The sequence below is a fragment of the Eptatretus burgeri genome, chromosome 10 (genome assembly GCF_056783735.1).
Source record: "Eptatretus burgeri isolate ZD-2024b chromosome 10, Ebu_testis_v1, whole genome shotgun sequence".
NCBI lineage: Eukaryota > Metazoa > Chordata > Myxini > Myxiniformes > Myxinidae > Eptatretus > Eptatretus burgeri.
Window position 1 is genome coordinate 66,643,169 of NC_140970.1, and position 14,719 is coordinate 66,657,887.

The 14,719-nt window shown below is 39.0% G+C and overlaps 1 protein-coding gene across 8 annotated transcripts in view; it reads right to left on the reverse strand.

Moving 5' to 3' along the window:
• Nucleotides 1–14,719, reverse strand: part of LOC147018751 (vesicle-associated membrane protein 3-like) — a 53,992-nt gene that overhangs the window by 35 nt on the left and 39,238 nt on the right. For 3 of the 8 annotated variants that reach the window (XM_085898788.1, XM_085898781.1, XM_085898782.1), the window contains exons 3-6: nucleotides 7,713–7,871; nucleotides 5,510–5,561; nucleotides 5,158–5,209; nucleotides 1–1,505 (exon numbers count right to left, since the gene is read on the reverse strand). The exon at nucleotides 1–1,505 is cut by the window's left edge and continues 35 nt beyond it. In XM_085898788.1, the coding sequence (XP_085754914.1) occupies nucleotides 1,253–1,505; nucleotides 5,158–5,209; nucleotides 5,510–5,561; nucleotides 7,713–7,871 (516 nt within the window). In that variant the 3' untranslated portion in view covers nucleotides 1–1,252. The remainder of the gene's footprint in view (nucleotides 1,506–5,157; nucleotides 5,210–5,509; nucleotides 5,562–7,712; nucleotides 7,872–14,719) is intronic. The other 5 variants (XM_085898783.1, XM_085898787.1, XM_085898786.1 and 2 more) reach the window with 5 other exon arrangements.

Here is a 14,719-nt window from a genome sequence, read left to right on the forward strand (position 1 = left end):
TTGATCATTTCTGAGATTGCACTACAATAGCAAAATAAAACACAGCATTCCAAAAACCATACACATCTGCTGTATGCACAAATCCATGAGGATCACGACCGAATGCCACGACAAAGGAATCGACACTGAGCATCAATTAATTTTTAATGCAAATACAAACCCATTAAAGATAATGGCTTGGAATTTGTTTAAACAATTATTCTTCAATTACTGCAGCAGCAAATTTGTATGCCCTTCATCTGAAAAGATTCTAAACTTTCCCCAAGAAAAAAAAAATTTAAAATTCAAACAGCCAAAAAATCAAAAGTAAAAACAAAAAGGACAATTCACAAAAAGCACATTTTAGGGGGACCTCAAAAGGTAGTTTTGTTTACAGGACAAAGCTCGAGGAAGGTTTGGCAAAGGTGGATCGATATGTACAAAGCACTAGTCTGCAGGCTTCTTCATTCTTCAGCTTGCCGTTGGTAGAAAGAAAACCTTCAACTATACTGGGAAACTGTAGGTGATGTCAATGGACGAGATGAGTTTCAGTAGTGAGGAAGGAGAGAAAGGATACCGTGATTGTAAACATAAAAAGCACCAAAAGTGAAAGCAAACACCAAAACAAAAGAGGATTGTTTTTTTGTTTTGTTTAACTTGTACAACCATTTGTGGTGTGTGGGAAGGGGATTGGGGGGGGGATTGAGGGATGTGGATAAGGGTTATAATGGCCAAGTAAGTAAAGTATCGCTCATCAAGAAAAAGGGGGCAGAGTGATTATGAAGCATCTGCTACTTGGACTTCACACCTTGGAATGCAAGACCAATTGCATTGGTAAGTCATTTATTTTTAAATTGCTGAGTTCTCCAAAAAAACAAATAAAATCAGACATCTTACAAAGATGTCAATTTGTAAAATGTCTCACCAATTTAATTGCAGGCAAATTAGGAAACAAGGCAACGCACGTTTACTAATGGAAAGGTTGGGTGGTTAATGGGGGGGGGGGATAGGTGTCCCGGGGAGAATCATGCATTGCCAAAACAAATCAGCTTCAAGTGTCTATCAGGGGGCACACGTGATCCATTGTGGGGTAACGAAGTCCATTCAAAATGAACGAATTTCCGATGAAGGAAAATTTGCACAGACATCACACTATGGCCAGGATCGTTGAGAAATTTTATGGGCAGGTCATTACAAACATGCATAACACTTCTTCACACAACTAGTCAGAATGCTACTAACATTTTCAGAACGGCTTCAGCGTATGCATTTTTTAAGGTTTTTTTTCTTCTTCTATTTTTACATCAGGCAAGGTGTAAATTGTGGGAAGGGACGAGTGTGGGAGCAGTGGAGAGAGACTGAACGAGGTAAGGTGAATAGATTCTGCAAAAAAAAAAAAAATTTTAACCAGGAAAAATCTAAAGGCGGTGGGTTTCATTGTGGCCAAGAGTTGGGAATAAGGTTGGATCCAAGAACTATGAATGGCCAGGAAGAGAATGCCACATGCTATTAGAGGCAGAAATAGACTAAATAGAGAAACAAATGACAAAAACAGCCAGCACAAGAAAAGGTCCATGCAGATATTAGGAAGAAAATGATAGAGATGAAAATAGGAATTGGAATAAGAAGGATGAGTGAGATGGGTGAAGGGTGAGAACAAGCATTAGAATAGTGCTTGAGATAACAAAAACAAGTGTCACATTAGTAAAATGTTAAGAAGTATAGAATCTACTTCTTCACACTGCATGCAGTGAAAATGAAACAAAAATTAAGCGTTTGGAGATAATATCAATGGGTAGTCATGAGGCATGTTACCAAACTTGAGGTGAAAAATTAATATTGAAACATCATTTCTTCTATTTCTCATGAGCATTACATGGCAGTTAATATGAGAATCAACGTAAAGCTGGAGAGCTAAAATAAAGGCAGGCGATGAGGATGATGTTAAAGGTTAAAAGGCACACAAACAAATTGGCCATGGAGGAATAAAGAAACAAAAAATAAATAAATGCGGTAAATTGAAGTATTGTTGCTGACCGACCATTACATTCATACTTTTAGTTTAGTTGATGGTGGCCAATTCTGTGCTAATCATTTTAACTGATGACACACACAGATTTGTGGACAACTGTGCAAATAAATAAATAAATAAATAAACAAAGTTTAAGCAAGGACCAAAAAAAAAAATTGGTCTTTGTTGCTTTTCAATCGTACATGGGCAGGTCACCTTTCTAGAAATCACAAATCGTACATTAAGGTTAAACTTAAAAAACTCTTTAATAATGTAAAATAAGGCGTAATAATTAAATAAAAATTTAACCATATTAGTGGCAGAAAAATAAAATAAAATGAAAACCAGAAGTCATGAAACAAAATTCCATCAACGACCTCAAGACAGCTATTTACCACCACCTCAAATTATCTCCGATCCAAAACCATATTTTCTACCCTCATTACACCCCCCACTCCCACACCACAATTCTACTGATTGTCCTCCACCATATTATCCACCCTTTGAATCTTCCTCCTCCTCCTCCTCAAAAAGTTACCTGCATCCCTGTTTGGCAGTTTCAGTTTACTTTCTTCCTCCAATCTGCTGTTGACGTTTTCCACTTCTGCTGTTCCTTTTGTTGTGTTTCTTGAGCTTTTATCAACTTGTCAACAAAGTTATATTTCGGAGACTATGGGGAACACTTATTAATAATATAATTTTTTATCATTAGCTGTTGTCTGTGTCATTAATTTGAGTCCAGAATGGATGTGGCCAGGCTTTGCATTTTGAAATGCTTTATCGTGTCATCAATATATATATATATATATATATATATATATATATATATATATATATATATATATATATATACACACATACATATATGCAGTCATGCGCCACACAACAACATTTCGGTCAACGATGGACCGCATATATGACGGTGGTCCCATAACATTATAATGGAGCTGAAAATTTCCTACCGTCTGGTGATGTCGTCGAAGCGCTGCCAGTCATATAAAAGTACAGTATAGCACACACAATTATGTACAGTACATAATACTTAATAATGAGAATAAACAACTGCAGTGTGGTCCCGTTATAACGGAATAGTTGAGGTCCATAAAATGTCATCGCGAAAAATCGGGATTCAAGAAAATCAGCGTTCAAACTGACCAAATGTTGACCTAACATCCTAAAACACCCATATTTTCGTCCTCTTTGACCAGTTTTTGCACGTTTACCTTCGAGCAAGTAAATTACCTTTGAGTTAAAGAATCCTACGAATAAATCGTTGTTACAGTCGAAATTAAAACACAAATTAGTTTTTAGTAAAGCTTTTTATGTTGTTAAAACATTTGCACTGCTCTGAAAATATATCACACAACAGACAGGTGCTCGATTCTTCATTTGTAAATTATAACATCGATGCAATGATTACGTATTTATAAAATCCAAACGCTATTTATGCTATTTATTCACCTTTCGATAATCAAGGCGAGAGGAGATTGTAAGCAGCTGCTAACAACACCCATGGCCGTCATGAACAGCACAAATGTAAAACTAATGCGTCTTCCGTCGATCTTGGATGTGTGTTACAATTGCCAACAGTATTCAGTACAGTAACATGCTGTACAGGTTTGTAGCCTTGGAGCAATAGGCTATACCATATAGCCGAGGTGTGTAGTCAGCTATACCATCGAGGTTTGTGTAAGTACACTCCAAGATGTTCGCACAATGACGACATCGCTTAACGACACATTTCTCAGAACGTATCCCCGTCGTTAAGTGGGACATGACTGTGTGTGTGTGTATATATATATATATATATACATATACATATACATATATATATATATATATATATATGAAACAAAGTCAAGGCTCATGGAAGAGCGAGAACACAGAATAGAATAGGATGCAACAGAACAAAAGGAACTGCAGAAAGAGGAGGGTGGGGGAGGGGGGACACCAACAGCTGGGTTGATGGATAAAAGAGAAGAGACTTAGCCAAACAATGAATGCAGGGAGGAATGAGGGGTAGGGAGACTGCATGGGGGTGGACAACATGGATGCAGATGCAAACCCTCAGGAAGGAAAAACTAAAAATTTGGTGGGAGATGGGCGAGGAAGAGGGGGTGGGAGTTGACGGGGATAGAATAGATCACGATTTTGGATTGAGGACGATCTGAGATGGTGGTGAACAGCTGTCTTGAAGACCTGGAGGAAATAATGAGATTGAAGAGAATGTGGAAGTTGGTTCCACAAGCAGGGAGGGGAGGGGAGGGAAGAGTAAGGGATGAGTGGAGGTGGGCAGAGATCCTGGATTCTGGGAGTTTCACGAGATGGGGGTTATGGTGGACCATGTGTTATGGTGGACAAAAACTGATGGGAGGGTGCAAGACGAGGATGGAGGAGACAAGACGAGAAGACAGAGACCACCAACCTGTCTTTGATGGGAAAGTGCATAGGCCCAGATATTCAGCTTCGTCACAGTCGATTCATTATGATATTGAAGGCCTAATTCCAAATTCCTACAATGACTTCCTCGGTCGGAGTGGCAACCCACCCAGGACTGTAGCCAAGTAGCTGATTCAGCCAGATGATGGACGATGATGAGTTTACAATTTAGTGTAAACAGAAATGCAAGACCACATATTTGAGGATATTATAGATTACCCCTTTGGTGTTCCTGCAATGTGCTGTGAACCCAGTTTCTAGTCTTGGACACAATGCTGCTTTATCCACCCATATTCTATTCTTCTTACACTCATGTAAAAGTAGATTGATAATTCAAGGTTCTTCACTGAGCATAACACACAAAAACCCATTACTTACTCTATTGTGATAGTAAATAAATAAATAAATAATAATAAATAAATAACTCCATTTGCTATGGCAATTTTCAAACCCTCACGACCCCATTCATGGCCCCTTCACTTCAGCTGTTCCCCTCCACGCTAAACAAAAATACCAAAACAACTAGTTTATTTTACATGATTAAGACTACATTTCTTATCACGATGGGTGAGAGCTTTCGGTGAGCAGACTCAGGATACGTAAGAGAAGCAAAAATGACAACAAATAACTTCCATGCAATAATATAAATACAGTTGAAGAATGAAGGAAATGTAGAAATAATATAAAACGACAATGGAAGCAAATAAAACAAGCCAAAGCATACTTACTAATGATGATGACTATTATAATCACGAGCACAATTGCCAGAATGGCCCACATCTGCGAAATGGAAATGCAGGTGTTAGATGGAACAGGAAGTGTTGCGCCATGGTCTGTCGTAATTGCCTCACGATGGTCAGGGCAAGACCCATAAAACACTGCTTAAAGCAAATCCCTTTGAATTTTTGTCTCAAGAATGCACACCAATGTACAACCAACACCAAGGGTGCAGTTACGAGTTGTGTAAAAATAGGGTTATCAAGTCGAATCGGTTTGGAACCAGAATGGAACTCAAATGACCACTTGGGTGGAGGCAAAGACTGACAAACCGCAGCGCTGGGATCGACGGCATATACTTACGGATGATCACAAGAACAACCAGGGCACAGATCACCCCAAGAATTATCATCATCTGTCAGCAATAAGGCAACGAGGGACAAGAGAAGAGAAGAGAAGGAATATGCAGCGTTACAGAGCAGCAGTGATAAAAAGCAGGAAAGCCTCATCGTGTCGTAAAAATTCTACTGGCACTACATTTGGCAATGACCCTTGTAGCTAATCATGTATTCTGCATGGCACATCAGGCGTGTGCCCATTCAAAACCTCCGAGGGCTGGAAGCCAAACTCTTAAAATGCATTTTTAATGAATATAACAAGCTAACCTTCTGACCACGATTCCTGTGACCATGGCAAATGGAAGAAACCATTCGTTTGTATTGTGAAAAGTACGAAACAATCCTGTTCCATCAATTAATAGATTTTATGAAACCGGCAGAATTTTTTTTTAAAGTCATGATCAATGCATGACGCACCTCCTTTGCTTCCAAGCTATTCCTTTGCTATTGCTTCCAAGTGAGCCATTTCATTGCACATCTCGTATACCTCTTGGAACGCCGATTCCATCACGGTTGTGTTGAGACTTCAAAAATGCAAATGATGTCACGATTTGACTATTTTAGAGGTGAGCAATCAAAGAATCAAAGAAGTGTCTCTTTCAAACAGAGACATCAGGCTGCAACAGCACGCAAGCTCTTATCGAGTGATCAAAATGTCATGGAAACAGAAGGGGGATGTACACGACTGAAATCAAAACTCAAAACGCTCTCTCATCAGGTCTCATGAAGAACTCATGGAAAAGGCATACGACAGGTTGAGCCAAAATTCCGATCGAGGGCCAGATCAAGAAAATGAATTGTATGGGTTAGTCAGAAATGCAGAGAGTTAATCTTGTCATCGAAAGAAGCAGAGTTGCAAGGTTAATAATAATAAAATAAAACTAGAGGATTGCATTCGCTTGCAGCGAATACGTATTTGGCAACGTCATGAACTTTGACGCCTACGATCTCAGAAGATATAGGTCACACAACTTTGGTCAAATAAGATTTTTTGTAGGCCCTGTTGTGACCTATCAGAAAATGTCAGCGGCTAACCTGTATCTTTCCATGGGGCGAAGATATGGGGCAAAATGTGTTTGAAGTTTTGTGTGACCTTGACCTTAACCTTGAGAATTTCAAGGTCAAAAGTTGAAAACTGCACTTCCTTGAATGCAGCCCATTTCAAAGACATAATTGTTAGTGCTCCTAGACAAAAGCCCGAGAAGGAGTTTTAGGGCAATGGCTATGTGACGAAAATAAAGAATAATAATAATAACAATAATAATAAAGAATTAGAGTAAAAACAATGTATTTGGCATGGAATTGCCAAATACAATAATAATAATAATAATAATAACAATGAATTCGAGTAAAAACAATGTATTTGGCATGGAATTGCCAAATACAATAAAGAATTCCAGTAATAATAGTGTATTTGGCATGGAATTGCCAAATACAATAATAATAATAATGATGATAATAATAATAATAATAACAATAAAGAATTCGAGTAAAAACAATGTATTTGGCATGGAATTGCCAAATACAAATATACCATCAGAGATGGGGAATCCCCCACCATTGAATGAAAAAGGTCATAGATATTCCAGATAATGAGGGAGGTGAATTGGAAACAAGACACCATTTGGTCATCATCTCAAAAAAGTTCCCCAGGGGTGAGAAACGTAGTAACCAAAAATAATTGAAATCAAATAAGCAGTTTTCCATTGATTACAAAAAACATTTTTTTCAAGATGGCCACCCCAGTCGGCCATCTTGGATCCGGCCACGCCCAAAATCAATAGGGTTCTTCCTTTTCAGGTGGTACATGTGTGACCCAAATTTCAAATCGATATGGCGAACAGTTTATGAGTTATCACACTCAGCTATAAATGTTGACGCCCGGACGGACGGACAGCCGGACGACCCGGGTGACAACAATATCCCCCTTCCGCCATGCGGCGGGGGATAAAAAACAGAATGAAAGCTACAGTATGAGTAAGAAGGGAAGCAATCTCAACTGAGCACAAATGGACCAAGTAAATATGTTGTTGCCCTTTATATAAATAGTACTCTCCCTCTTCCCTCCTTCAAAAATAGAAAATTGCCATGAGATGAGGACAAAGTTTTATTTATATTATACTTAAAGCAAACCATTGTATTTGGGTTGCTTCGAAGCAGAAACGCACCTTGCAATTCTTCCACCAGTACTTCCTCTTCAGCTTGGCTGCACTAGTCTCAAACTGGGATGCACCTTGCTGCAAAGCATCGGCCCGATCGTCCAGTTCGGACAGTTTCTGGTCACGTTCAAGGACCTTGTCCACATTCACACGCATTATGTCCACCACCTGTCAAGAGACAACATGAACAATAAATAGATTACCACGAATTAAAATCACAAAATATACACTGTAATTCGAAAAGTGTGTTTGTTTGACTTGTATGCACTCCTGAACTGCTGGATGAAACGAGTTGAAAACTGGCAGTTCAACTCTGTGAACAGGGGAAGCTTTAAAGTGATAAATAAAGGCGGCAGCAATTGTAATCTTAGAACAGCATAGAGCAAGGTTATACAATGTCTGCACAGCATACAGCAAGGCCAGGTGAGGACTTGTGGGGACTTCGGCACCAATAACGCAACAAATGTGTTTTTCAGGATTTTATGGATGCTTTGAAAGCGCTATGAACAGGCATGGCAATTCTGCTGGGGGCTCGCAAAGGACCACGGGATAAACTGCCTCGTGTGTTGCGGGGAACCCCCGGATGGAGGTGGGGCAGACGCTGGGAAAAGCCCCCCCCCCCCCGTGATGTACTGGGGCGTGGCCAATGGACACAGCAATTGGCAGTCCTGAGGAGGATGGCATAAACTGTTTCATAGACATGTGTGCTCTGCGTCGGTTTTGTTCGATGCCTGAGGACGTGTTGGAGAGATCGAACAGGCCACCATATTCTCATCTCCTGCCCTTATCGTAAACGCTCCTCATTGCCATTTTTCGCATCAGAGCTGCACTTCACCTTTTACTACATTATCCTGCAGCTGTGATGGGAAGCCTGTACAAGTCATTTCCCGTTCCCCTTGATTGTACGAATCCGGTATTGTGGCATCTTTGTTTTCATTGTACACAAGATTGCACATTCCCTCATCCGTACTTGTGTCTGTTGACCGCCAGATCTGTACTCTTTGGGCATCTTTTCTACTCTTTTTTTTTTTTTTTTTTTTTTTTTCTTCTGCTGAATACTTGGAAATAAACCCCATTTTAGTTATAAGAAGCATCTTCCAACCTTTTTGTCCACCCTGCATTTCACCGCTAAGTTTGGCTTTCATGTGGGTGATCCTTTGAGAATGGTAAATAGCATTACTAATTGAAGGCACAGTCTGTGTTAACGGAGGCTTTCTGATGCACTAATATAAATGTGCATCGTACAGTGCCACTTGGTAGAAGCCGATTTTACAAGCCATCATAAAATGTCACAAAAGTGGGGGAAATGAATCCATCCACGAGGATGGGTCCATTCTCGTGTGTAACACACCCAACACACATGGTTGCAGAGATAGAAGTCACAGATTTGCTCTCTTGTCAATTCACACCAATCATGTACCAATCTTTTGGGTCTTCAACAGTTGAAACGTACATTCTAATAGTACGTAATTAATAGATATATGTGTGTGAAGTCAAGGTGCAACTGATGTTCAAACAATACGTAAATGATAGACATAGTCACACAGCTTCACTGTGAAAGGAACATTCCAATAGTATGTTATGTAATTTATAGACGTTCATGTAGTCTGCAACTAACGTTCAAACAGGACGTGATTAATAGACATATCGTCTTCACAGACTGACTCACAGCATCCCTGCCTCAACATCCTCTTTATATGTATATATATATATATATATATAGTATGGTCTGTGTGCTTCGAGAAGGTTAGATTACCATGTAACAGGGATTTGTCAGAGTAAGTCGTTTGTGATACATGACGCCAAGGAGGCAGAATTGCGAATTTATAGACAGGGTAGAGATCAATCATGTATGCTTAAATATCTCTCACTTGAAAGTGGGGCTAGATTAGGGCTTCCCATCACAGAGGCACATGAGTCACGTGTACAACTCAGCCGATTATAATCTCTGGCTCATGTGTGCCAGCCATGTCGGTGCATTGGGCTGTGGAGCCTGGAAGAAAAGATGTACATATATTTTATTGGGGCCGCCCCATGGGTGGGACGGCCCAGAGAAAGAGGAGAACCAAGTCCAGGGCAGTCGACCAGGAGAGAACCAAGGGAGCTTCGTGTGGAAGGAGGTCAAGCAAGTGGTCCACAGAGGAACTTGCGAGGCAGAAATTATTGTGGTCTTGTAGAAGCTTTGGGATAGACCCAAGCTGGTATCACTGTGCTTTGAGAGAGAGGAAGAAAGACCTCAGACAGGAGAGCTCCACATGCACGGAATGCAAAGAAGCACTTTGAGAAGGAAGTGCTGACTAGGAGGCCTTGTCGGGGAAAAGAACAAGGACCACCACATGGCCTGGTTGAAGGCCTACTTATTGCTGGCCCTACTTGTGGCTGTGTTACTTTGTCTTTGGACACCATCACTGGCTATTATCTCCCTCCCGCTTTCTAAAGTTGGCTATCAACCCACCAGGTTCGCAGAGTTATCCGCAGCTGATGGCCTGAGGACTGGGTGTTCGGGAGGAACTCGAGTGCTTCCACTCGTGGCGAACCTCAAATCCTGGGCCAGAACAGTGTGTGTATGTGTGTATATGTGTGTATATATATATGTGTGTGTATATGTGTGTATATATGTGTGTATATATGTGTGTATATATATGTGTGTATATATGTGTGTATATATGTGTGTATGTGTGTGTGTATGTGTGTGTGTATGTGTGTGTATGTGTGTGTATGTGTGTGTATGTGTGTGTATATGTGTGTGTGTGTGTGTGTGTATGTGTGTATGTGTGTATGTGTGTATGTGTGTATGTGTGTATGTGTGTATGTGTGTATGTGTGTATGTGTGTATGTGTGTATGTGTGTATGTGTGTATGTGTGTATGTGTGTATGTGTGTATGTGTGTATGTGTGTATGTGTGTATGTGTGTATGTGTGTATGTGTATGTGTGTGTATGTGTGTATGTGTGTGCGTGTGTATGTGTGTATGTGTGTATGTGTGTATGTGTGTATGTGTATATGTATGTGTGAGTGTATATGTGTGTATGTGTGTGTATGTGTGTATGTGTGTATGTGTGTATGTGTGTATGTGTGTGTGTGTATGTGTGTGTATGTGTGTGTATGTGTGTGTGTGTATGTGTATGTGTGTGTGTGTATATGTGTGTGTGTATATATGTGTGTGTGTGTGTGTGTGTGTATGTGTGTGTGTGTGTGTGTGTGTGTGTGTGTGTGTGTGAAATGGTGGAAGGGTTATATCGAAAGTTTGGAGCCGGTAGGGGTCAAGGGCCTTGGAAAGATGACTACGTATTGGCCTCAGCTTATGGGCCAGTGAAATTGGAATCATCTGAGCTATACAATCAGATGTATTATCTCGATTATTATACCAAGCTTGCACACTAAAAACTCGGCTCGCAGTCACAAGATCTCTATGAAATTGCTGTGGCACTTATCGGACATGCCGACAATGTTTGGGAAGTCTTGGCGTTCCATAGTACCACTTGCATTTTGCACAATGCGTACTTTTGTCATTCCCCGTGTACGGTCTGTCGTCTGCTACCAGCTATGTTGTACTGCTATCCCGTGCATGTGCACGGGTATTGCTAGTATACATATATTTATCTATAGACATATATAAATATATATATATATATATATATATATAAATATATATAAATATATATATATATATATATATATATATATATATATATATATATATATATATATATATATATATATATATATATATATATATATATATATATATATATATATATATATATATATATATATATATATATATATATATATATATATATATATATATATATATATATATATATATATATATATATATATATATATATATATATATATATATATATATATATATATATATATATATATATATATATGTGTGTGTGTGTGCACATCAGCAGTATGCATGTTTTTGCTTAATCGAAGTAACCTGGGTTTTTTTTTTCTTCTTTTTTCGGGAGCAATTGAGGTAGCGGTATGTTGCCTATTCACCGCCCAAATATAGGGATGTGTCAGAAGAACGTGTTGCATGATTGGTAGGGAGGGTACTCTGCGAGTCATGATCATAATAATATAATGGAGCTGAAACGTATGTGTGCATGCATGTATGTATCCAAAACTCCAGGGATTGCATTTTTTATAAACAACAAGGACAAATGTGTCCAAGAGCAGCGTCCTTAAGGTTCTGTCGGCTAAAAAATAGAAATAAAAAAAACACAACTTCCGATATTTTGTCACGTGCCTTGATTAAGCCAATAGCGAGACCAGTCATAGTGTATTTACGTATTTACGAAATATATAATGTATTTACAAATTAACAATACATTAATTGGAATAATCTTTAAATAGTAACGTGAACTTTTCGAAACTTTAAAGCAAATGTCCGAATATATTTAAAAGTTGATGATAGACGCTCTCAAAAGGCACCCTCAATGCGTGGATGTGTACAAGTGCTTAGTATTTAAGGAGATCCGGATCGTGTATATAAAAGTGCCGAGTCAGAATATAAAGGTTTTGTCTTCACAAGAAGAAGAAGAAGAACAACGCCGAGCGTTCTTAGAGCAGCGTTCGCTACGCGAGACGCTGCTAAAAATGAGTGATTTTTTGTTTGGGAAACAAGTTAGAATTGAATTGTAAAGGTTTTGTGCATACAAAATAATTTAATTTGAAACCAATTAAACACAAAGGCTGCGATCGGATATCGTCGATGGTTCCCAGTGGAGCCAACTTGTAGCACTTGAAATTCTTCCTCAAAATGATAAAAACAACAAGAAAAACAAAAAAAAAAAGCAAACAAACCAAAAACTTAAAATAATGGGGGAATTAAATAATTTTGGAAATGGAAAAACAAATGAGAATTAAATAATTTAAAATTTTAAAATAGAAAATTGCGAAAAATTAAATATTTGAAAATTACATAATTAAAGTTAAAAAAATAGAAAAAAATAAACAAACTAAGTAAGTAATGTTAAAATTCTTCTTCAAAAACCACAACACCACAGCCACCAAGACAAAACACTTAATGTCCTCCGGGAACCATAATAGTGCAACTATCACAGAAAATGGTCACATGAGCTGAAAGGATATTTATGGCATTTAAGGGGACCCATCGGAGACCCGCACTTCAGTGCTAGTAATAATAAATGTTAAAGAAGAAGAATCAAAGTTAATAAAAGACAAACTTCTCAAGCTGCTTCCATCCAAACTTTAAAAAGCCAAAATGCTTATGAACATGTCAAAAGCATTGAAAGCTTACTTTGTGATATTGAAGACTGTTTTTTTGCAACAATTATGCTGTTAGACAGGACCCATCTTGGTAAAGCCTTGTGTACACTCACAAGCCCACGAACACACACATACAACTGTTAAACGATAAAATATGGTTGTAAACTAAAGCCTCAAATGGGGGCATACGGAAACGACATCGATTCATGTCGAATGTTTAAGCCCGGCACATACGAGAGGATTTGGTGCAAGCACATACAATATATAATTTTATATGACTTGGTTAAACAAATGTAGAATTTGACAACAAATTTAGTCCTAATTATATTCAAACCCTCCTTTTGGTTGCTTTAAACACAGATATGGAGGGGTGGGAGACTTTCAACATGTTGCAGTGCAAAGTCAAGTGAGAAGAAAAACAACCGAGTACAGTACTTCAAACCACTAACAACCGAGTACAGTACATCAAACCACCAAGGATAAACCAAGTACAGACACCATGCATCTCTTCAACTACACAGGAAAGATTATGAATAATTAGTGCTGATGAAACAAAATTAATAAAACAAACAAAATGTGAGGTTTGACAAGCATTTCAGTTTGTATGAAACAGCTGTGCCCAGCAAGTGAAGAATACTGCCTGGAGTAGCCATCAAAGGTGAGAGATATAAATGGCATGAACTCAAATGCTTGTTAATTCCTGAAAACGAATCACTTTTCAGAATTGATAATTGTAAATGGTACAAGCTGTAAAGCAACAAACTCCAATGCTCCAAGAGAAAACAAAATAAAAATTTAATCAAAAGCTAAACTAGAAAGTACAATGACATGAATGCTTCAATGGATATGAAGTTCAGTTCTATGAAGCAGTGTCTGATTGGGTGGATGAGGGAAAGGCAGTGGACATAGTACATCTCGACTTTAAGAAGGCATTTGATAAGGTACCACATCGGAGGTTGTTAGCCAAAGTGAGGACTTGTGGATCGGCTGCTCAGGTAGCTAATTGGATTGCAAACTTGGTAAGTGATAGGAAGCAAAGAGTGGCTGTGAGTGGGAGGATGTCTTGCTGGGAGGATGCAAGTAGCGGGGTACCTCAGGGATCAGTACTCGGACCATTACTATTCAATATTTACATCAACGGTTTGGATAGTGGGGTGAAGTCGGCTTTCCAAATTTGTGGATGACACAAAGCTTGGAGGTAAGGTGGATAGCAGAGGGGGTGGTGAACAGATACAAGAGAGTTTTGATACTTGTATGGATTGGGCAAAAGACTGGGAGATGGAATTTAACCTGAGCAAATGTAAGGTGTTGGGGATGGGAAAGAACAATGAAAATAGAGATTACAGGATGCAAGGGGTAATTTTGGAGCATGCCGCACAGGAGAAGGATCTGGGGGTGGTCATTGATATGGGAGGTAAGCAGGCAGCACAGTGCCAGGCAGTTACAGGTAAAGCAAATGGGGGTTGAGGCTGTACAAGGAGGGGGACCAATTATAAATCAAAAGAGGTGGTGTTAACATTCTACAGGAATTTAGTGAGGGTCACATCTCGAATATTGTGTGCAGTTTTGGTCACCACAGTTCTGGAAGGACATCGATGTCAAAGAGAGGGTTCAGCGCAAGGTTACGAGATTGATTCCGGGCAGAGCTCGACTCAGCTATAAGGAGCGGCTGAAGGAGACAGGGTTTTATTCACTAGAAAGGAGGCGGTTACGAGGATATATGATAGAGATGTTTAAGATAATGAAAGGCAAAGATAAAATAATTGCAGA